This window comes from Lissotriton helveticus, chromosome 2_1, assembly GCF_964261635.1.
Source record: "Lissotriton helveticus chromosome 2_1, aLisHel1.1, whole genome shotgun sequence".
NCBI classification, from domain to species: Eukaryota; Metazoa; Chordata; class Amphibia; order Caudata; family Salamandridae; genus Lissotriton; species Lissotriton helveticus.
The window spans coordinates 1,970,291,516-1,970,314,855 of record NC_136059.1 but is presented as its reverse complement, the minus strand read 5'-3'; the positions used below and the strand labels follow the sequence as shown (position 1 = coordinate 1,970,314,855).

Genomic DNA, 23,340 nt, shown 5'->3' with positions numbered 1-23,340 from the left:
TGATGGGTGTGGATCAACCCAATGCCCCAACACCATGAAAGCTGGCATCTCCATATCCCATAGAGATCTATTTGACCAGTAACACCAAAAGAAGAAACTATAACCCTTTTAGAAGGCAGCAGCCCAAAAGGCCTATTTAGCATTCAGCCAACATTTCTGCAGTGATTTAACCCTGTCACTACCTGCGCTGATTACTTCTCTATAATCTCTAGATGGGCCAAGATCTTCTTAGAGGTTCCTACAAAAGATAGTGCTACAGTAGTCTAACCTGGAGCCCAAAAAGGCCTTGGCTATCACATCGCTATTCTTTTCAGTCAGAAAGGCTGGAGCATACTGAGCAAAGGATTGAAATTACAGCAAAACTCAGTCAGTTGGAGGATCTGCCTGTATATGGCCCACCGGCTGTCAAATGCCACTGCCAAGGTTTTGACCTCCTAGAAAATGAAGATATCAGAATCATTCAGAATCCAGCCATTGTATGGTTCACTCAGTATGTAATGTATGCCTGGAATCCCACCAGCAAGTGCTCAGTCTTCCTGCCATTTATTGAATCCTGCACTCTTTCACCAAGCTGGTTAAAGCTTTAGAGTAAGATTTAAAAGTCTGCTCAGCAGAAAGAGCAGCTAGATGTCATTTGTACAAACATGAAAGTGTGCACTTACCCTTCTAGCAAATTGTGGATAGCTTCATATTGATATTAAAGAGCACTGATAATGGAGAACCCTGGGGCATAGCAAACTGACCTGTTACCAGTGGTGGCTCGCAGAGGTAATGCTGTGGGGTGGTGAAACGAGGGGGCAGAGCTGGGTGATGAGTAGTGGAATCCGTCATACAACGGCAAAGATGAACGTAAATAAATAAATATCTGCCGTTGTATGTCGGACTCCACTACCCCCCCACCAGGCCCGCCCTCCCCACCTAACCGCCCCACAGCATTACCTCTGTGAGCCGCCACTGCCTGTTATGGAGGCATTTCTCATCCATCTTCACTTTTTTTCTGACAGAGGAACAACTCAAAACATGATGATTCATCAGTGTCATAGTCAATGACATCAAATGCAGATGAGAGGTCAAGTAGCACCAACTCAATTACCTTGCATCTCTAAATCCCCTGCAATTTATTTTCTCCTGTCCTCCTCTCAAGGTTTTCTTTTAATTTCTACTTTCCTCAGTTCTTTTTTCCTCTCCTGTTTCTGACCTTTGCACCTTGCCTACATTACTCGCTGCTCTACTAGACCCCTTTTATACAAACAGTACTCTTCTGAAAGAAGCTCACTCATCACTGTGGGATAGTCATTAATATTACTCCTCATTGAGCATGGACACCCATGTGCCCATCTCTCTGCATCAACCAGCTAATTGGAGTACAAGTAGTTGGCCTGCTGCATTTAAATACACTTTCAGGTAGATGAACTGATGCATGTCCCAGCTCTTTCTGGTCTCATTCAATTGCCTCAAGAGAAATGAAGGCTGCCTCCCTTTGTTTAACTTCACCATGGCTCTTTGCATGGGGTGAGTCTGATGAAGCTAAAAAGTTATTTTAAATTAATAGATGACCACAAAAATTATGTTTGTGCAAAAGCGAGTCTAATTTCTGATTCTAGCCTTATATGTCAACAATAAAGTTATAACTAATTAGCTAGCATGGCTCCAATGTTTTTTTCACCATCAATTCCTAACTTTTTCTTGTCATTTTGTTAATTCATCCAGCTGCCTAAGCTTGAACTTTCAGTTTTAGATAACTGGATAATTGATGTTACTTTTTGCTATCAGCAGCACAGATGGGAGGAGGGCAGTCATTAACCTACGTGGGTTTTTAGGTCTGGCTTCACAATTCAACTGCTACCTGATTTTTTTAACCTACGCTTAGATTATTCTACAGTTCTTTGCTTCCACACAAATAAATATCTATCCTCATACTATTTACCTGTAATGTTTCACATTACCATACAGTATTCCATTAAAGCCAGACCTATTTTCATTGCCAATGCTTGTTTTTATCTTGTAATATGCGTATTGATGGGAATATTCACAAATTCTAAGAAAGAGGGCGAAAACTATAGGAGCCAGTACTGCTAAACTACGTATACTTAAGGATCATCAATGTTTAATCTGTATTTAATACTCCTTGCACTTGTCAGTTACAGTAATTGATCTGTATCTTATTTATCTCAAAACCAGTGGGGGAGATGTATGTCCTTTCTGCCTGAAGTACAGACGCGATGGCATGGAAGAAGATGGAGGTAATAAAATATATATTTCTGTTTACCTGACCTACAGTAGCTGAATTAGAGAGCAAAATTACTATTTACAGAGAAGGGATGATACACACTTCTTTAAGGGTCCATGTAAAGTCATTGATGGTTAGACATATGTGGTGCAAAATATTGATGTTTACCCAATATTGTATTACTTTTGCCACCTTCTTCCTCCGTCTCCTGATCCACCCATGTTACTTTTCTTTTTACATCTGCTTGACAGCTATACTTTATTTTAGACGGGTTGGAAAAATTATTCATATAGAGGTGTGCACCCTCAACCATTGGTCGTTTGGGGCAAGCCCCCATTTCTACATTGTTTAGAGACAATATTAGTCATATCTTGGGCCAGAAAACAGGTGTATTTCTCTTTCACCATCATGCTATAAGGAGTATTCCACAATTTTGGAATGACTTCAATTCCAATGCATGAGGTGCATTGCTTTTTCCATGTTACATGGAATATTTGCTGAATGCAAAAGCCATCTCAGAAACAATACTTTCCACAATAAAAGAACATATTTTGAGTGATAAACAAACATTTACTTGACATTTTACCTAAGTAAAAAACATAAATGCACTACAATGTTTTTTTTTTACAAATAAGCAACCTAAAAATACAACACAAATGAGACATACCACTTGAGGGGAGTTTTGTTTCTTATTTTCGTTGTGTTTCTTTTCATCCTTCTTTGAAGTTTTCATTCACTGCAGCATGTTTGTAGCAACAGCATAACCCCTATAAAAACAATAATACGGTGCCCAACTCAAAATGCCCATCAAAGTTTCAGATTCTGCAAGACTTTATGACCCGATTTGCATTCTCAATCCTTTTAGAGGCATTTGATCCAATTTAAAATGGTCACCATGTTTGCCCATATTTCTCACAAGACGTATTGTGGCCCTGTTTATCTGCATGCCTTTATCACAGCTCCTCATTGTTCCCCACTACTTTGACCCCATTTTCCTTCGTACCTCTGCCTCACCTTGTGCAAGACAGGACATTTCTTCCCACCTTGCCCTACCGGTCCATGTTCTGCTGTCAGTGCCCAGTGCTAAGAGTTGTTGCTTCTGGGTGTAAAAAAACATTTTCGGCAGTGTTGGAAATTTCCCTTTCTGCATGGTCACCACAGATTTCTTGCTTTTTTGCTGAACCCTGTTTTTGCTGGCTTTAGAACTCTGTGCAGCTTACACCGGCTAACCAGTGTTAAACATGGTAAAATTGGTATACTCAGAATTTACTAATTTATCATACCTGTAAATCCCTAGTATATACTACCAAAGTGTACCCAGGGTCTGTAAGCTAAACATCAAAAGTGGGCTGCAGCACACACTGTACCATCCACTACAGTGACATTGTAAACATGACTGCTGGCCTGCCACCAGTAGCCTAGCTTTGCAGGTTTTAACTGCAAATTCAACCTGTCAAAATTTTTCACTTTTTACCGGCCTAAGCCTGCCTTTTAAATATTTATACTTCACCCCTACCTAGACCTTACTGCCCAGGGAAGTAGGACCTGAAAAAAAGTAACGTTAAATGTATACTTACAGTGCAAAAAGCCCCAAAAGCTATTTTCAATGTGGCAGGGTTGACTGTAACATAGCTGAGCATTGGGGTGAAATATTAAGTTTAATACATGCTATATCACTTTAGGAAACAGTTATATGTATAATTATTTTTGGAGTTTTTGAAATATATATTATAAGCCTAATTCATTGATAAAGTTGGATTTTTAATAAATATTTTCGAAAGATGACTTTTAGAAAGGTACCTTTGCCCTGCTTGAAGTCCTTTGGAGCTAAAGTCTTGTGCAACAACTTGCAATTCATTGAATACTTATATGCAGGCATACACATTTTTTTAGTGCTGGAAAAATAAAATTGACAATACCACTGGGTCTGTGCACGCACAGCTAAACATACATGTACAACAATGTACTGGTACACACTAACACTGGCACAAACCCACTGTTATGCACACACAAAAACACACTGCAACACTGCCGTTCCTGTCAGTGACCATCCTGCACTGACACTGTGCACATAGACATTACCTGTTCTAACTATGCCCTTTCTACTCTAACACTGTATACCTGACAGTGCAAATCCTATTCCTGTGACAGTGCAAATCCTGTCCATCCTGACACTGCCCACCATTGTACTGCATGCAGATGTTGTGTATGCTGGCATGTCCCACCATGACCCTACCACTGACACTATAGACCCTGGGACTTACAAATACTAATACTGCAGGCATTGATATAGGAGGCACTGGCACTGCCCAGTCACAATACTGCCCACTAAGACAGTGACCCTGCATATCCTGAATGCTTATTGAGAGGGCAGACTTTGGGCCATATGTATCGACATGCTGATTTGCTATTCTCAAATAGCGATTTCTTAGAAATCACTATTTGAGAATTGCAAATAGGGATGTATGTAAAAATCGCAATTTTTTAGCGATTTCTTAATATTCCTTAATTGCGAATCGCAATTAAGGAATACTTTCCCATGCCAGGAGGCCCATAGGAATGAATGGGAAGTTATTCTCAAATTGCGATTTGCAATTTGAGAATCGCAAATTGAGAATAATTTCAAAGGTGCAGGGGTGTCAAAAGGATACCCTGATGCACCCCTGAAATAAGCATGGGTGCACATGTGGGGCGCATACATGCCCTAAGGGCATGTATGTGCTTCACACTGCACTTTGAAAAATGCAAAAAGTGAATTTTTCAAAGAAATCGCAAATTACCACCAACTTGAAGTTGGTGGTAATTTGCGATTCCTTAAGGCCTAATTGCACTTTTTTGGTGCTTCTTACATTGCATTTAAGGATTCACAAAACTTGCGATTCCTTAAATGCAATCGCAAAATAAGGAATCGAGAAATTTTGCGATTCCTTATTTTGCCTTAATACATACCATTTGGCAAAATTGCAAACGCCGAAATTCTGCGAATTTCGGCGTTTGCGAATGCAATTTTGCTTGATACATATGGCCCCTTGACATTTCAGACTGGCACTGCCAAACCTGTGCTGCTTGCAGTGACTATGCCCACTGAGACACTACACACTCCGACACTTCGCACATTGACACTGTTTGCTTACAATGCATACACTGGTATTGTATACTGACACTATCTACTGAAAGTGCCAATGGTGAGATGGCCTGCTCAGACACTTCTTAAACTACAGACTCTCATATTGCAAACTGACACTACACTCTCTGCCATAACCAATTCTGAGGTTGCATATCCTGACACTACACACAACTTACACAGCCCACTCTTTTTCTCTTTTTTTAAATAAATCTTTTTATTAATATCAATGTAAAAACTCAAAATAAGTCTGGTCATGCATTAACATATATGAAAACGACATCAACATCTTTGCATAGATCACCAAGAAATATTCCCTCCTCTCTCACCCTCTGTGAGGACAAAAGTCAAATTAAATTGTAAGTAGTCAGACCATGACATATCACTGTAAAAGGAAAAGCTCAAAATAAGTCTGGTAATACATTGAGATAGGTAAACAGGATTCCATCTCAGCATTGATCACTAAGAAGCACTCCCACCTCCCTAACCTGCTGCATGAACAATAGGTAAATTAAATCCTAAGTTGTCGGACATTGACCTTTCCCCAGTGATCAAACTAATCTGGTCACTGATATAACCCGGGTATTCATTCCAGCATCCCAAACTTGAGTCCATTTCTGGGGCCATCCCCGACCTTCGTATTCCACTTTCTCTGCTAGCATGCACCAGTCCATATCTCTTTTCCAATCCAACAATTGCGGCACTTGTTCCACCCCTGCAGGCGTGCAATGTTCTTTTTGGTCACTCCCAGCCCCAATGTAACCTATATTCTTTCCATACGATTCAGACATTGAGCAGACACCATTTAGCACAGATAGCAATACTACTGAGTCCCAAAAATGTTGTATTTGTGGGCAGTCCCACAGTGTATGATAGAAGGTACCAGGTTGCCCACACCCATGTCTACAACTTTCATCTATCGCCCTACCCATTTTGAACATAGTGTGTTGTGCGTAATAGGAATGATGCAAACTTTTTATTTGGACGAGACGGAACCTCGCTTGTATAGCTACTTCTCTGGAGGACTCTAAGGCCTCTAACCACTAATCATCCTAGAGGCCTTCTAGGTTGTGAGTCCACCTGTGCCGTAGGTGTGTCAAAGCGTCCGGGTGTTGTAAATCAGTTTATTGTATGTCACGGATATGGTCTTGCGTGGCATAAATTAATTCTGTAACCTGTCCCCCAAGGGTGAAGGTGCAGGGAATCCCCCCCCCCTTTGGGCAGTGCTGTTTTAAGTGCATGTTGTATTTGTAGGTACCCGTAGGCCTAAGACGGGGACAGTTTGTATTTGTCCTGCAAGTCTACAAAAGGGATGACATCCCCTCAAATCCATAGATAGCCGACTCAGGAGAGGCCAATGAGGTCCCACTTGTCAAATCCTGTTTGTGTTCCTACGGAGTCCAGTTCTGCTTTACCCAAAGGGGTGTCACTTGCATTGCCCTTCCAGCCCAATGCCTTCGCTGCTACATGCCAAATGTGTACCACCACAGTCATTGGGTTGTGGATTTTATGCTTTCGGTTAGTACCATAGAGAGCGAGTAGGTGTCCCTTCGGGCGCATCCTCAACTTGTCCATTTGGTACATGGGTTCATCCAAGGGCTGAAAGAACCACCTGTTTAGAGTAGTCAGCTGTGCCACCCAGTAATATTTCTGAATATCAAAGAGGGTGATAACACCATCGTACCACCCCCTTATAAGTTTTCGCAGTGCTAGCCTTGCTCGACCTTCCTCCCGTAGCAACGTCCAGAGTTAACTTTCTAGAGACTTGGGGCCAGATGTAGGTAGGCTTTTACCGGGTGGTAACGGCCGAATTCGGCCGTTACCACCCGGTAAAAGCAATTTGACATGTAGGTCCCTGTAATTTACAGACTCGGTAAATTTACCGGTAGGTAAATTTACCGAGTATGTAAAATACCGAGTCGGTATCATTACTGATTCCGGACAATTGGTATGTAGGTGGGACTCTTCTGAGTCCCACAAGCAGTACCACATCGGTATTTTACCATCAAATACTACTTGATGGTAAAATACCGTTTCTGGTGTGCATGCACATGTGTGCATGCACACCTATGCCATATGACAGGCGGACCTGCCCTTAGGGCAGGTATGCCTGCCACATGGCACCCGAGCCTCTTTTGGGGGTGCCAGAGGGTGTCAAAGTGACACCCCCTGCACCCTTGTGACAGTCGGTATTTTCCGATGTGGTAAATACCGACCGGTATATGCCCAATCAATCCTATGGGCTTCAAAGCCCATAGGAATGCATGGGCATTAACTGGTCGGTATTTACCACATCGGAAATTACCGACTGTTTCCGATTCGGTAATTGCACATCTGCAATTACCTACATCTCGGTATTTTTATTTTCCGACCTCTTAAATACCGAGTCGGTGTGACTCGGTATTTAAGAGGTCGGTAAATAAAAATTACCTACATCTGGCCCTTGAAGTGTGAGTCTTGCACCAGGTAGGGCATAATATGCAAAGCATACAGGAAGTGGGGCAGAGACATCATTTTGAATAAGATGACCATTCCAAGGGAAAGCAAGTTTTTTGTAACAAAAGATTTGAGGTTAATTGTGACATTGTTTCCGAGTTATTGGTATCCCTTCACTGACATAGTGGCCTCGCATTCATGAGGTAACCTCAGTGTAGGACTCTTAATAATATAAATTAAGGATTTATGACAGTTTATAAAGCAACCTGAATAGCGGCCAAACAGGGAAAATATATGCATCAGTTTGTCCAATGTAAAATATGGGTCTGTAATGTATATCAGAATATCGTCTGCATATAACAATATTCTGTCCTCCCAGTCATCAGTCCAGAGGGGTCTGCGAGTCAGCGGACCCAGATGAATCCAGGCCGTGAAAGGCTCCAGCACCGATGAAAAGAACAGTGGCGACAAGGGGCATCGTTATCACCTTGCTCTTTGAAGCTCAAAGACCTTAGATTGAACCCCATGGACCTGCACATGGGCCAGCGGTTCAGGGCGTAACAGGCACACCCATTCTGAAAAGCATGGACCGAAGTCCAATTGGGCAAAGACTTCAAACATATAGGTCCACTCTACCAAGTTGAACGCCATCTTAATGTTGAATGAGATTACCAGGGCACTTTCCTGAAGGGTACCCACCTGACTCAGTACTCTGTGGAGGTATAGCAAGTTTAGAGAGGTACTTCTGTTGGGCATTAAGCTGGATTGATCTGGATGGACCAGCATTGTAATTGGTTTTATTAAACATGAAGCCAACATTTTTGTGAGCTTTTTAATCTTCATGTTGAGGAGCGATATCAGATGGTATGAGGAGAATTTGTCAGGGGATTTGCCTTCTTTGTGGATAAGCACAATGGAGACCAGCCGTTGGTCTCTGGGAGAGTGCCAAGCTGACAACTATCTTTGTACATACAAAGGAGGAAGGCAGCAATTTTGGAGGCCGTCAACATCTATAACTCAATTGGTAATCCATTGGGGCCAAGGGCCTTACCATTTTTTAGGTTGTGTATTGCTTTCCCAATTGTATTCTCCAAATTATTTCCTCATCAGGCAAGGTTTTATCCGTAGACCAGAGGCTAGGGGGACAAATATTGGTCAAGAGTTCTTTGGATTCCTGTGCTGTAGCAGAATCCACCAGTGAATAGAGGTGAGCTTAGTAATTAGCAAATAAGTTTCCAATTACTTGCTTGCCTCTGACGGTGGTTCCATGTTCCGCTTTAACTTCTAATACCCACCAGCCTACCTGATCCCGTTTATCTAACCAAGCCAGGAGTCTTCCTGCCTTGTTGTCCACCTCATACAGTCAATGAGGTGTGGCTGTATGACTCACCTTATCTGCGTCTATGACCTCATCTTTGTACTCTTGATGCTTAATTTGTAGGGCATGTTTAGTGTTTTCACTCGGTCTGCCAAGTAGAGTTCTATCCAACTCTCCAAACTGTTTGAGTTTGGCTCACTTATCATCTTTGTGACCTATTATTAAAGAGAGACTATGCCCTTTAATAGCGGTTTTATACACCTCCCACAGTGTCAGTGCAGAGTCCACAGAGTGTTTGATATTGGAAAAATATTGTTCTGTCGCAGCTAGAAGACTCTCTCTGATATGGGGGGCTTTAAGGTACCAGGAGTTAAGCACTATGTTTTGAGGAGCCGAGCCTCTGGCAGAGCAAATTCCACCCATGTAGTGAAGTGGTCCGATATCCCTCATGCTAGAAAATGGGCTCCCGAGAAGCATTATAATTGATGTGTGAGAGTGACAAGATAATTAATACACAAGAGGCTACAGTGTACTCCTGAGTGAAATGTATATGATTAACTAATGGGTTAAGCTCTCACCATATGTTAGTCAGGTCTAAGGTGGTCAGGAACTCTGCTAGTGGGCTGCAACAAGGGCCTGTCGGGCTGTGGGGCCAGTGGTCTCGTTGGTCACATTAAAGCATTAAAGTTGCCAACAATCAGCAATTTACCCTTCATCACTTGGAGGAGCAGGGCACTCTGGTCTGGGAGTGTAAGGTCATGTAGGTGGGGTGGGACATAAATCGAACATATGTTAAGCGTATTCCCCACCCATCTCAGCGGTAACAGCCATGTATCTGCCATAGGTGTCAGGCCAGATTTGTTGAACTATTAATAGGTGTGACTTCTTTACTAAAATGCTCACTCCCCTGAACTCCGTGGTATATCAAGCATGGGCAACTAATTGATAACCCCATTGATCTAGGGTACGATAAGTCATTCCCAACAAATGAATCTCCTGTATTAGGAGGAGCACATCAGGTGCTTGATGCCTAATATATTGCAGGATGAGTTTCCATTTAGGATTTTATCCCCCAGACCGTTCACATTCCAGGATAACAGTTTCTTTACTGATGTGTCAGGGCAGTGTTCTATAGGTATGCAGAGTCATGGAGACCTAATGAACTAACCTATTGGGCAGTGACATTAGCGGCAGGCACGGATCGGAGGTGGTGGGGTAGGGGGCAGGGGGGATAAGGGGATATTAACAAAAAGAACATACCTTACCACTGCATCTCTCCGTCATCTCTCCTCACATTGGGAATGGAACAGGAAGCAGCCAGGCTCCCCTGAAAGTGTGTTAGTCAAGTCTGCCTGCAGTACTTGGGGTCAGGGGCAACAACTTGGATGGTTTCCCAATCAAATGAAATCAGTCTCGCAAGTTATGAGCGGGGAGCTCTGGCCTCTGCCTCCTGTCTTGTTTCAGGATTCTTCAACTCCCTTGGAGATGGAGCAGAAACACGGCAGTCTATACAATTCGGTCTCAGGTCAGCAATGGCTTTCATCTCCCCTCAGCACCAAATGTCTTTGTTTAGAGTATTTAGATTGTCTGCTCTTTAGATTATGGAGGACGGTGCGGTTCCTCCATTCACTCATTGCCTCACAAGGGCCAAGTGTGCCGAGTAAGGCAGTGCTTTCTTTAGGCGATCCTGCCACAGTATCTCACCTGCACGGTTTCTCATGCCTTGTGATCAGGTGGGCTCCGGCCGAGCAGGATGCCATTTGCTTCCACGTTGATCAGAAGGTCTTGTACTCCTGTAGAGGCTGCACTGTGGAACACACACAGTATTTGGCAGGGTGCAGGGATAAGTATTGGCGTCCTCTCTCTTTCATGATCGGTGGTTCAGGCTGTGCACTCGAGCCCGCTGCCTCATCTGTCTCAAAATGCCACACTCCACTGTTGATGGTCCGAAGCAGATATTTTCACTGTAAAGGGATTTTGTGGCATTGCCGCAACCCCTGGGCTTAAATGTGGCAGCCAAGGAGTCATGGAAAACAGACCACGGAGCAAATTGCTGGGGATTCGACCGATGGGTATTGGAAGCCGCTTTAGTAAGCAGCCATCTTGCCTGACGGTCGGCCACACCCCCAGCACAGCCCACTCTGAAGCTGCATACCATGATTCAGCACACCCTGACCCTGTAGACTGACACTGCTCATGATGAGCATCTTAATATTGCCCGCCCTGGCATTGCAGACCCTGGCATCTTGGCAATGCTAACACACCGCACAAGATGATAGGACACAAACTGCCAGTGCATCTGCAGAAACTGCACATCCTAAAAAGGAACAGTTAAGTTCCTATCACTGACACTGCCCATTGACTGAGCTTACCTTGACACTCCATGCTGATGCTGCACATGCTTACACTGCACCTGTCACAGTCATTTCTGAGAGTGCAGGCACTGACACTGCAGACTTTGTCACCTTCTGAATGGAGCTCGGTTGTATAAGGCACTCTGTAAAGTCAGACAAAGAGACCGCAGCGTACAGATCAGGGTAATCCTACAACTCTCAATTGTGAGAATGGCTTGGGAATGAGGACGTCTATCCATCCACCACCACAGGGAGGGCCGGAGCCCAGCACCAATGGGGCAGGGGGCAGCTGATCAGAGCTCTCGGACTGCCCTGGGACAAAACGCACACACCCATGTGCCTGGTGCCACCCTCTTGAGGTGCTATTGAGTGCTTGAGCTCTGCGGTGCCACGAAGCGTGCCCCATATCATTACTCTTTTCATGGACAATATTGATAAATCTGGGTGGATCCATGGTAGGGGATCAGAGGCCCAAAGAGAGTCCCGCAGGGCTAACAATTGGTATGAGGTGTGGAATATAACGTGGGGTCCTGCAGCTGATGAATATATATTACTGGCATGCTTCACGGTAGAGTGAAAGAGAAAACCAAGGACTGGCTCTTGGACGTCCTATTGGCTAAAGGGCTGTGTGCGGCCCCTCACTGTGGAAGAGGCATGGCACAGCGGCCAGGGCAACTGACGCCGGAACCCGGGAACTCACGGTTCGATGCCCGGTGCCAGCGACAGATCAGCCCTGCACCATGTGACTCTGGGCAATAGCTCACTTAATCTTCCCTAGGGCCCCCAGCGGCCTTGACACCTTGGGGAAATTGTTTGCACTTTACAAATACTGAAATTTACTGTGAATTCAAGTAGAAACATATGACAATGATTCAGGAGAGTCCTGGGCAGGGACAGCGGGATTGGCAGTCTTCTGCGTTGGTCAGAGATGGGCAGGAACCAAAGGCACAAGGATGAGACTATGGGTGAGGCCCCAGTTGAAACAGGAAAGACCAGGGCTGGACTGACCTTATTGGGCACCGAGTGTTTTCCCGGTGGGCCTGAAGGGTGGGGTCTGGTTCTGGACTGGTGTGGGCTGTTTTTGTTACTGGGGGCCCACTGTAACAAAAATGCAGCAACTGTGTTTTCCACCCGCAACCTGATTTATTGCTGCAACCAAGCAGATACAAGTGTTGGAGTCCAGCGCAGAGGACCAGGAGGGACAGGCTAGAAGGAACAATGTACTAGTGGGTGACCTCCCTAAGATCATTGAAGGCACTTCCATGGCTGGATTCAGGAGGTGGTTGCGCCACAGGGCCTCTCCAAATTCTATGCACTCGTAAGGGAAAATGAGGTTCTGTTGATACCCCCAAGACCGGGAGGGCCTCCTCATCCAGTGTTAGCAAGACTACTGCACTGCAAGGACTACAATTTTATCCTGCAGGGAGCAGGCACAAAAGGACCCTTTGTGATTGAAAATATGAAAGTGTCAATATTCCCAGATTATAAGGTACAGGTACGAAGGCAAGGACCTCATTCACAATGGGAAAGAGAATGATGCTCAATGTAGGGCTTCAATATGCTCTAATATACATGGCTAAATTACGAGTACAAATACCTCTTCTTCACTAATGCCCTTGAGGCACTAGTATGATTGGAACAGTATGATGAAGGTAGAGGGCAGCCCACTGGGGCCCCTCTGGACTGATGCAGCGCAAACTCCGACCATGATCCCACTGGCCAGAGATAGTGGAAGTAGTCGCTGCTGTGGGAACAATATGTAATACCACAGACCACATTATGGAGGACGAGGTTTCTGACACTGGGGAGGACTGTGTTGAGGGCTCCAAGGACAATGTTGCTATTCACATGTAGCCCCTGCCACAGCATACAGAATTATATGTACAATGTTTGTCATCTAGCTTGACCACTGATACTGAGTGTAAGAGTTTCTTCTGTATAGACATAATAGCATCCTCGCCAATGATAGTTGGCTGGGCAGGTTGCCGGGTGGGCGACGGTTGGTCTCCCTTCTTTTCTTATTCTTCTTTCCTTTTGGAGTTGCCCCAGTATAGCACGGACTGTTGTAGGCCCTCTTTGCTGTTTTAGCTTGGGGTCACTCTGGAAGTGTGGTATTGCATTTTTTCTGCAACATTTTGGACAGGGTGTTTTTTACTCCACTCTTCTTGGCGGTAATTTGAGGATTTGGTCTACTTGTTGACAGTTCATGTTCTACACAATTGCTTCTCATTGGAGAGATTGCAGCACTTTCTTATCAGCATACAGGCTGGCGGGTGGTGGGACGCAAGTGTAGACTGGAGCACTGGCATGGTTGCCATTAGCAGCCACATTAAGGTGCTCACATGAAATGTAGGAGGTGTTCCTTCCACAAGCAAGTGGTATACTTTACTGGCCTACACTAAAAGGAAGGGGGGCCAGATTGCATTCCTTCAGGAAATGCACTTCACAAAGACAAAATGTCAGCCTCTGCATAAAAGATGGCAGGAGGTCGGTGTATTATACAACATTTTCAGCATTTACCCATGGGGTTCTGACTTAGATCTGCCCTGGCACACATTTTTCAGCATCAAATAGAAATCCTTGGTAATGAAGGAAGATATAGTATAGTGGAAGGCAGACTGGAGGAAAAGGATACTGCTTTCATAAATGTGTATGCCCAAATTGAGGATCACCACTCCTTCCTGGACCGTGTGGTCCAGCACATCACAACCATATTGCATTCCCGTTTGTTGCTGGAGGAGACTTCAATTGTATAGAAGTTGTTACTATGGATAGGTTGTGCCCCCATTACCTGAATCTATCCTTCACAGGACAGCTAAGGGTTTTTGAAACTGAATGTTGTAGTGGGGGTGATTGACTCCTGGAGAGTGCGGAATCCAGGCAGCAGAGAGTATTCTGCATGTCAGATTAGATACGTTTATGTGCAAAAGTCAACTCCATACAAGGGTCTCAAGTGCTGAATATCTTGCCAAACATGCTTAGACCATAATCCACTGATATTGCCTTTCAAATGTGATATCCCTAGAGAACCATCCCGATTTGGAGACTTATTGTAGAGGCACTTGAGGACCCTGTCTGTTAAAGCTACCCTTAGGGACACAATTCACAATTACTTCTCTGAAAATAAAGGGACAGCCTCCTTGATACTGGTGGAATGGGAGGCGTTCAAGATAGTAGTCAGGGGTAGTTGCATAGCTATTGTGGCCGGAGGCCGTGTGCACCTTCAAAAGGATTATTAAAAAAAAGATACATTGTTGAATGAGCTTGAGAGGAAGGCTATGAGTGATCCCACTGTGTGCTGCAAACTGAGGGCTAAAAAGGAAAAATTGTTAGTCTTGGTATAACATTTTAAAGTGTGCACTTGTTTTATCTCACCCAAGTGCATGATGAAAGTGATAAAACCTAGAGGCTGCTTGCATAATTAGTCAATCTGGAAAGGAAAGGCTCCCTGATATTAAAAATCTGTAATGGTAAGGGGGAATTGGTGCACACTCAGGTTGAAATTAATGCGACTTTTATGGCCTATTATGAAATATTATGTGCACCAAGAGATGCTACCATTGCACAAATATTACATTATTATGTGATGGGTGCCTCGACACATAGTGACGTAGCCTGCCTATTGAGGATATGGAATCCCTGAATAGGTGTTTATACAGACCCAAGAAGTCAACAGTGCTACAAAAGAGTTAACCAGAGGTAGGCACCTGGATCGGATGGTTTGCCCGGAGAGTTTTATGCAGCTTATACATATATGCTTGACCCCAAGCTGACCGAAATGTTGATGGAACCAGGAAATTGGGCTGTGTTCCACAAACAAAGGAAGAGGAGTTTATTCTTTGATTACTAAAAAAAGGGCAGAGATGAGGCACAATCAGCATCTTATAGACCACTATCTATGCTTAACCTGATTATAAAGTATTGATCAAATTCTTGGAAATAGATTACTACCTAAAATTGGCGGGCTGATCCACCCTGACCAATCAGAGTTTATCCCTAGATGCAGAACAATGTCCAATATTAGATGTCTGGTTTAGTTAACAGACTCCCCTTAGTGGATCACCCTTTGGCATTGGCACTCTCCATAGATATGGAAGAGGCCTTAAACTCCCTACAGTGGGAGTTCTTTTATGCAATCATGGTCAGCAGCCCAAAGGCCCGCATCTGAATGGGAGGGTTGATCTCAGACAAGTGTGAAAGCATGCAGCAAGGCTGCCCCTCTGATGTTTGCCTTAGCAGTGGAGTCCTTGGCCCTGATGATTAGGCAGAAAAATTGTTGTACAGACCTTTTACTCAATAGAACAGCATTATGCATATTGTGAATGTGACTGATTTTTTAGGTTGCAGGCGAACTGGAGCAAATCTAGTGCATACTCAATACATGCCCCAGTAGGGGAGAATTACCCACCAGAAGTTGAAAATGATATCCAGTGGTAATTAACTGCCATCAAATACCTGAAATACACATTTTTCGAACAGGACAAATTATTTTCAGGAGAATGTAATGCTCATCTTGACCTCTGTGCAACAATCTATTAAAATGAGACAAATGCTCCCTTTATCTAAAAGAGGGAGAATAGCACTTTCCAAAAACGGTCCTATTCCCACTGCAGACTGGCTGTTCCCAATCTGGAGCTGTATTATATGGCAGTGCAACTGTAATGACGGCCGGCTGGAGAGACAATTGTTGAGGCACCATGGGACTGGAGTGCCAGAACCTGGAATTTTCTTATGAGTGTGTATCTCAACCTGTTCCACAAAGCCCAGTTCCAGGCAGGGGAATCCTAATTAGGACATTTTGCCATGCATGGGCTAGAACCCTTCAGAGAACGAGTACACAGTTACCGTACGCGTGGGAAATCCCACTAGTATCATTGCTGGTATTGCCAGATGAGGGTAACTGAAGTGGCCTGCATTATTAGACGAGAAGGGACTGACAGCCTTAGTGGAATCTACTAGAGCTGCGGCAAAGTGGAATTTCAAAAGCCAACCAGAGGGTGTGGGATCCCAGTGCAACATTTTCTGATGCATGGAGCTATGCTGGCCACAATACGTGATTAATGTAAGTGGGTGTGCAGGAACCACCATCCCATTTATGTTTAAAGATTATAAGCATGTCAAATGGCAAGCGCAGAGTGGCAACTCTTCTGTATAGATCATTGGGTTGGCAGTCTAAATGCGAGCTGGCTGGTTGCCGGATGTGGGCTACCTCTTAATGAAGGAGACTTCCTAATATTTTAAAACATACTCCTAAATTATCAAGGAATTCCATGTTTAAATTCATTCAATATTATTACTTACATAAGGCATAGCGTGTAAATCGCCCATAAAAAGCATCAATATTGTGTTTCCCAGTGTGCATGAGAGATGCCCAAGGTATGATGTGGAGGGAGCTAACTTCTACCATATGGTGTGGAGCTACCCCTCACTGACTAATTATTGGGACACAATGATGCAAAACATTTATGAATCTCAGATAGGAATATCCCTATAACTGCAGTGGCCTGCTTAAATGGCTGGCCTTTACCCAAGGACTGAGGCAAATCCATTAACAACCCAATCAGTAGATTTAATGGATTAGTGCTTATGTTAGCCAAGCGTCATGTATCCATGAACTGGAAAAATCTTGGAGGCTCTTGTTTTTAAAATTGGAATAAAGAAAGCAAATTGGTGGAATGTGAAAGAGCAGTGTTAAGCAGGGAACTGAAGAAGGATTGAGGACACTGAAGATTGCCCAGGCTTGGAAGATAATATTACTGTCCGGCCTCTCACTTGACAGTGATGGAAAGAAAGAGAGAATAAAAGGAAAGGTCTGACGACATGGACACGTCTGGCTCCCAGCATCATTCTGGATGCACATGCATACAGAATGACTTGAGCCCTGTTTTCTTTTAATTTTTCCAATTCAAGATGGTGGACACCACATATACCGGTAAATAAAAAATGAAATTTTATTTGAATGAAAGCGCTGTTTGCAATGTGGAGCTGCCCGGCAGCTGTAAAACATCTGATGTTACTAGTAAAGTACCCGATTTAAACATTTATTGATCAAACGTATTTTGCTCGAAAATTGATATTGTTCAGCTTTTTATATGTTGGGAGGTGTTATGTCCCTTCTTCTATATTGTAGCTTGTTGCACTAGCCTTGAGAGGCAGCGCAAGGCATCTAGCAATGATCTAAGCATAAAAAGGGGATTCTACAACACAGCAAACGCCTGCCAGTTGATATAACAAAAGAAGTTATTGAGAAGCAATGACAGAAAATAAGGCATAGTCATATTCATTTAGTTTTGTACTTGGATCTTTTCTTGATTCACATGCTTGACTCATGCCTGTTAGTGTAACATTATAATAGCAGTTTAATGTTAAAGATATCCCAAATGTTAAAACAATGGCTGTTTAGTAACCTAGTGACCGAAGAAGCATTTCACCTCTCATATTTCAATATGTCAGATTCTTTTTAGATCCCGTGGCTCTTGTGCCAGAAAAATACTATATTCAGATTATCCTCATAAGGATTGTATTTATTGCCTCCACCCACCCCAGCGTAAAAACTGCAAGATATGCAGAACATTTTCAGCAAAAACTTTAAACAATGGAGAGGCAAGACTATTGTTGTGGCTTTAAAAAGCAAAGGAAGAAGGTACCTCATGTGAGGATAAATCAAGCTTGTCTTCAAAGACATCAAAAAGCCCATAAACCTGGCCTCTGGTAATCATCAGTAAACCATCTGAAGGCAGTGGCGAAGACCCCTTCCAGTCCGAATACCTTTTTATCATACTACACCACACATCTCCAGTTAAGATAGTTTAGAATCCACCTTCCAGGCTATGAGATTCTTATGGCTATAAGGAAGAAAGACCATGTGGTTCTGTTTACAGCCCAGGTCAATTAGAGGTTAAAGTTCAAGAATATGAGTAAAATAAGGACTATCCTACTGTGGAGCTTCATGATGTGGTTTATGATAAGCTTTTCAAGCCAAAGTATTATGAACCCTTTGGTGAAGAGTCACAACTGTGTCATTGGCAATGACATCAAGAGTATGAACTCAACGATGAGAACAGTAACTGCCCTAGGCAAGAAGCTATTCAAATATCAACAGCACTGGTTAGAGACTAAGGATTAATAAGGGCAGACTTCTGTAAGTGGTTTCCGGATAAGAAATTGCAGAACGGTACACCAAGTAAGACTCTGCAAAAAGTGACTACTAGCCCTCAAATGATTAAATAAATTGCTCAGATTGTATCACCAGCACAAATACCACATCATGCAACTGTGGTACTTACACTAATCCACACAGGTTCCACTTTGGATTATGACCATGTGACCCAAGACATTCCTCGCCAAGAACCCCAGCATTGAATGACTATATGGCTCTGTCACTGGATTTTCCAATGTCGAGCCTGTGGAATGTCTGCCTGAAGATATTACAAGATTTCATACCATTATTGAAAGGCTTCTAAACAATTTGATTTACTGCTTTCAGTTAAGGACATAGAATGTTTTTTTTGTACAACTTCAAAGATGCACCTAAAAAGTCCATAAGGTTAATTCCAGTTATCGATCACAAATGAAACAAAGTGATCAAGACTGTGTCAAATCCAGGTACAGTTTCAGCAGTGGTCGCAGGACTGGACAAACATTACGAGGCACCACACTCTACACCAGCATGCTTTAAAGGACATTCTAAAATGACTTGGGAGTCATGCCAGAAGCACAAAGAAGGTCAGGGAAACCTGCTGCTTCCTATACGGTACTCCCTGAAAGGGAAGACTGATACCTTGACAATATTCGAAAAAGAGTTTCTGTTACAGGAGCAACAACCATCAGAGTTGCTAATGCCCTTGCGATTCTTGGTCATTTTGACATACAGATGTGGTCTGATGAACCTCCACTTCTGTAGCATTGACTGGAAAATGAGGAGGAGGCATTAGGTATTCTGAGAGAGGGAGATCCAGCATTGGCTGCAATGTGTTTATGGACATACCGAACATAGGATTCCGACAATTGGTGGGAGTGGCTGTTTTAAGATGTCTGGGATAGCTGTGCTGCATTTCATTTAGACCTGAAGTACAAAGTTAAAATTTAGACATGCCATTTGATGGGGAATCCTTGTTTGGCAAACACCTTAATGAGGTGCTCCAAGGAATAAAACATAGCCCTTTTGTCCTTACAGAGGTAGAGAACAGCCATCCTACAGAGGAGGGGTTCAACAGTTCGGTTATCAACCATACAATTCCCAATATCAGCTTCAGTACAGGGCACCATCAGTACACAATAGAAGGGCATTCCCCGACAAAATAAATGATATAGGCAGGAAGGAGGGGATTAGAACAATGTAAATAGAAAGAACAAAACCCTGCCTGAATGGATAATTAAAGGTCCTCTAAGGGATGCAAAACTATTATTTGTGGAGCAATATTAAATATGTATCAGAGCCAGAGACATCAAACAGGTATATGTCAGTCCATGATGTATTAAGAAAATATATATTTATTTGTTTTTATAGAATCTGACATTTCTAAAAAGCATTCAGTGAATACATATATAGGATTTAATAGATGAAATACATGGATTTTTTCATATCACATTAAAAAGACAAAAATACATTCATGTTGATCAATGTTCCACTCACTCCAGGGAAGTTCTAAGAACTGAACAGACACTCATACCTTGGGGGATCAATCAAACTCACAAACATTCAACACAATTCAATTAAATAGGTATAGCATGGCCTGCAACTAAAGAATTAAGTTATGGTTGCATGGACGGGGGGTGCAGAGATGAGATGGCAGATTGGGTGGAAAAAAGTTGTCCTCAGAGGCTCAAATACTGCCGTTCTAGAGAATAACGCCGACACGCGTTTCGGTGTAAAGCACCTTCGTCAGGGCAAGCAGATACCGCCAAGGAGGGGAACAAGCATGCTGAAAATCAAGCACAGTTACTGATATTAAATGACTATGTAGTTCCAAATATATTGCCTACATCATTGCTAGAAACAGACATAATTTATAATCATGATACATCTACAGTAATTAAGTGTCATGGCTCTGATATCATATAGTTGCTCCCAGGATATATCTCCCTGTGATAGGGGAGAGGGGGTCAACACAACGATAGGGACCCAGGTGAAGACAAGAGAACCTTTACTCTGTTTTCCCAACATTCACACATTTATTTCAGTAACGTTCTTCCAACTCATTCAATAGACACATTACAGTTTCTTTACTATTTTCATCAAGGAAATCTGACTAGGATAGGGGTAAAGCAAGGATATAGATGTGTCTGCCTTGTTCATTCGGTTAAGGATCAAGGCATGTATCCATCGTAGCAATGACAAATAGAGGCATCCTTATTATACTCACACCAAATTAATTACTTTAGGTCAGAAACGGGACATAAATCAGAATATTATTACATTTCCCTTGACTTAACCATTAGAGAAGGTACATATCAACTCGATACAATATTACCTGAGATCACGGAGGTTACGGTAGAGTTAAGAATTCACAGATTGCACATTTTCCAAATCTTGTTAAGAAAAGAAAAGGTTTCCATTCGGTGGGTGTAGAGCACCTATTTTCATTCCTAGTGGGTCAGAATAAAAAAAAATTTCAGCGCTTGATGGTAAATTATGAATATCTTATACCCTGATGTTGATATAGTGGCATCCTATTTAGTTGATATGTAATATGGAGGAAGATGGGGTTATTACTTCGAAGACTTCACAGCGTCCTCATCTGTGGCTTATAACATACATGGACCTGGTTCTAATTTCTCGAGCAACCATGTGTGTAGAGGAGCGTTCAAAAAAACGGCTGAATAATACGGCACAACAAGCTCCAAATAATAGAACTTCGCCTTTAAGAATACCACAGATTCCATACCTTTAAACAACTGGGGTGGCGTTCACCGATGGGGTAGTTACTCTTTAAAATCAAGCTTCATACTTTAAGAGATCACACACTAAAACGGAGAATAGGAGTGGCAATCAGTATACGTAGTAAACTGGTATCTAGATACCCTAATGGTACATACCCGAATAGGTACATAGTGGCAGAGCTGGTTACGCTAATATGGTTTAAGGGGGGGGGGGTTACACTTGAGTTCGTCTAATAGATCTAGGAAAGCGGGATTGTAGTTCATTAATGATACGGCAAGTCACGGCGAGGAGACGGGACCGGGTGCTCACCTGATCTATAATAGTTAGCTGCGACCACGTTGAACATATGTGGTCGAAAAGATCGTCGAGAAGACTTCACAGATTCTCTCCGAGATTAAAAGTAGTTTCAGACAGGGAAAATCCCTGCACTAGAAAAGACAAGCCAAGACGAATCTTATTAGGTATTCAATAAGATGGGTGCCCAGGGATGGGGGAGGCGCGCAAACATACGACTTACCCGGATGATTAATAGGTGAGAGCGCTTCCAGGCTACGAGGGATAACGTCCTGGTCCGGTGGCAGTACGGAAATGTGCTGTAGCTATCGTCTTCAAAGGAGACGCTGTTTTAAAGGCATGGCGGCAAGATCTAATTCAGCTGGGTTTCAAAAGATAAAAATAGATAAAGGACACTCGGATTTCACAAATAAAGCGCCATCTTGAAATGGAGGGGTCCTTTTAAAATATAGAGCATAAGAAGATGAAATAATTAGAGCATCGTCAAATAGAGTCCGTTTTCGTGGCGAGTATATCTTACATTTTAGGTAGAAACACGGAAAGAGTGTAACGGAAAGAAAAAATGATCTTTCTCAGATGTATAATGGGCTCTAGATCGAAAGAGCTAATCATGGATTAGGGTAGAAAGAATTCGCCAAGATATTGGATCTAGAAGGGCCAACATATCACATCTAGAGTGTGTATAATACCTTCAGGGAGTGCATCAAATCGCAAGGTTCGGGTTCAAATCGGGATAGATATTCAGAACAATCATTGGACACATCATATATATTCAGAATAATCATAGGAAACATCATATATGACCGGTTGGTCTACAGTAACTTTAAAGCAGCCCACTGACTGTATATCATAACAGAGAGAGGGATGGGTTTTATAAAAAGGTGTTGTGCCAGGGGCATTCTTCATTCAAGCCCTGGGTGACTGAATTCATCATAAAAATCCAAAAACCTCTCTTTTTTTGCGAAGATTGACAGGGTCTATGCCGGGTTTGGCCTTTATCTTTTCCAGTATAAACCAGCGGAGGTCTTGTTCAGTGTGCGATTTTTCAATCCAGTGCGAAACAATAGGAGCCGAGGTTTTCTTGTTTCTAATATTGGATTTATGTTCTCCTATTCTGGTGCGACATTCGCGTCCAGTTTCCCCCACATAGGGGAGATCGCATGGGCATAAAACCACATAGACCACGTTACTGGTCCGACAGTTGGTCATGGTTTCATTCCGAGCCACTGAAATAGTGCGTTCAGATGTGGTTATAGTCTCACCTATCACAGCGTGGGGACAAGCATGGCAAGTGCCACATCTGTGATTTCCAAAAATGGGTTTCAGCCTCGTTATGGCACTTTGATTGCTGGAATGGATCTCAGGTATCTTGCCCCTAATTAGGTGATTCTTCAGATTCCTGTTTCTTTTAAATGCAGAGATCGGTCTGTTTAGGGGGGTCCTGTTTTTTTTCTAGGCTCAAGAGGTGCCAGCTGGAATTTATGGCCTGGCGTACCTTATGATTGAGATTGGAATGGCTTGTGATACACACCAATTGATCATTGTTTTCCGATGGCTTGGGTTGAAACATGGTCTCCCGATGGGTATATCTAGCTCTTTTAAAGGAGTCCTTAACCAATTTAGGGGGATATCCACGATACAGTAATTTTTCTTTGAGGATGTCCGATTGGGTAAGGAAGTCCCGTAAGTCAGAACAGTTCC

At 43.0% G+C, this 23,340-nt stretch overlaps 1 protein-coding gene across 1 annotated transcript in view; it reads left to right on the top strand.

The window, feature by feature from the left end:
* IQCM (IQ motif containing M) overlaps nt 1-23,340 on the top strand; it is a 1,609,700-nt gene that overhangs the window by 26,146 nt on the left and 1,560,214 nt on the right. Inside the window, exon 2 of the mRNA XM_078676908.1 lies at nt 2,182-2,243. Within this exon, the coding sequence (XP_078533034.1) occupies nt 2,223-2,243 (21 nt within the window). The 5' untranslated portion in view covers nt 2,182-2,222. The remainder of the gene's footprint in view (nt 1-2,181; nt 2,244-23,340) is intronic.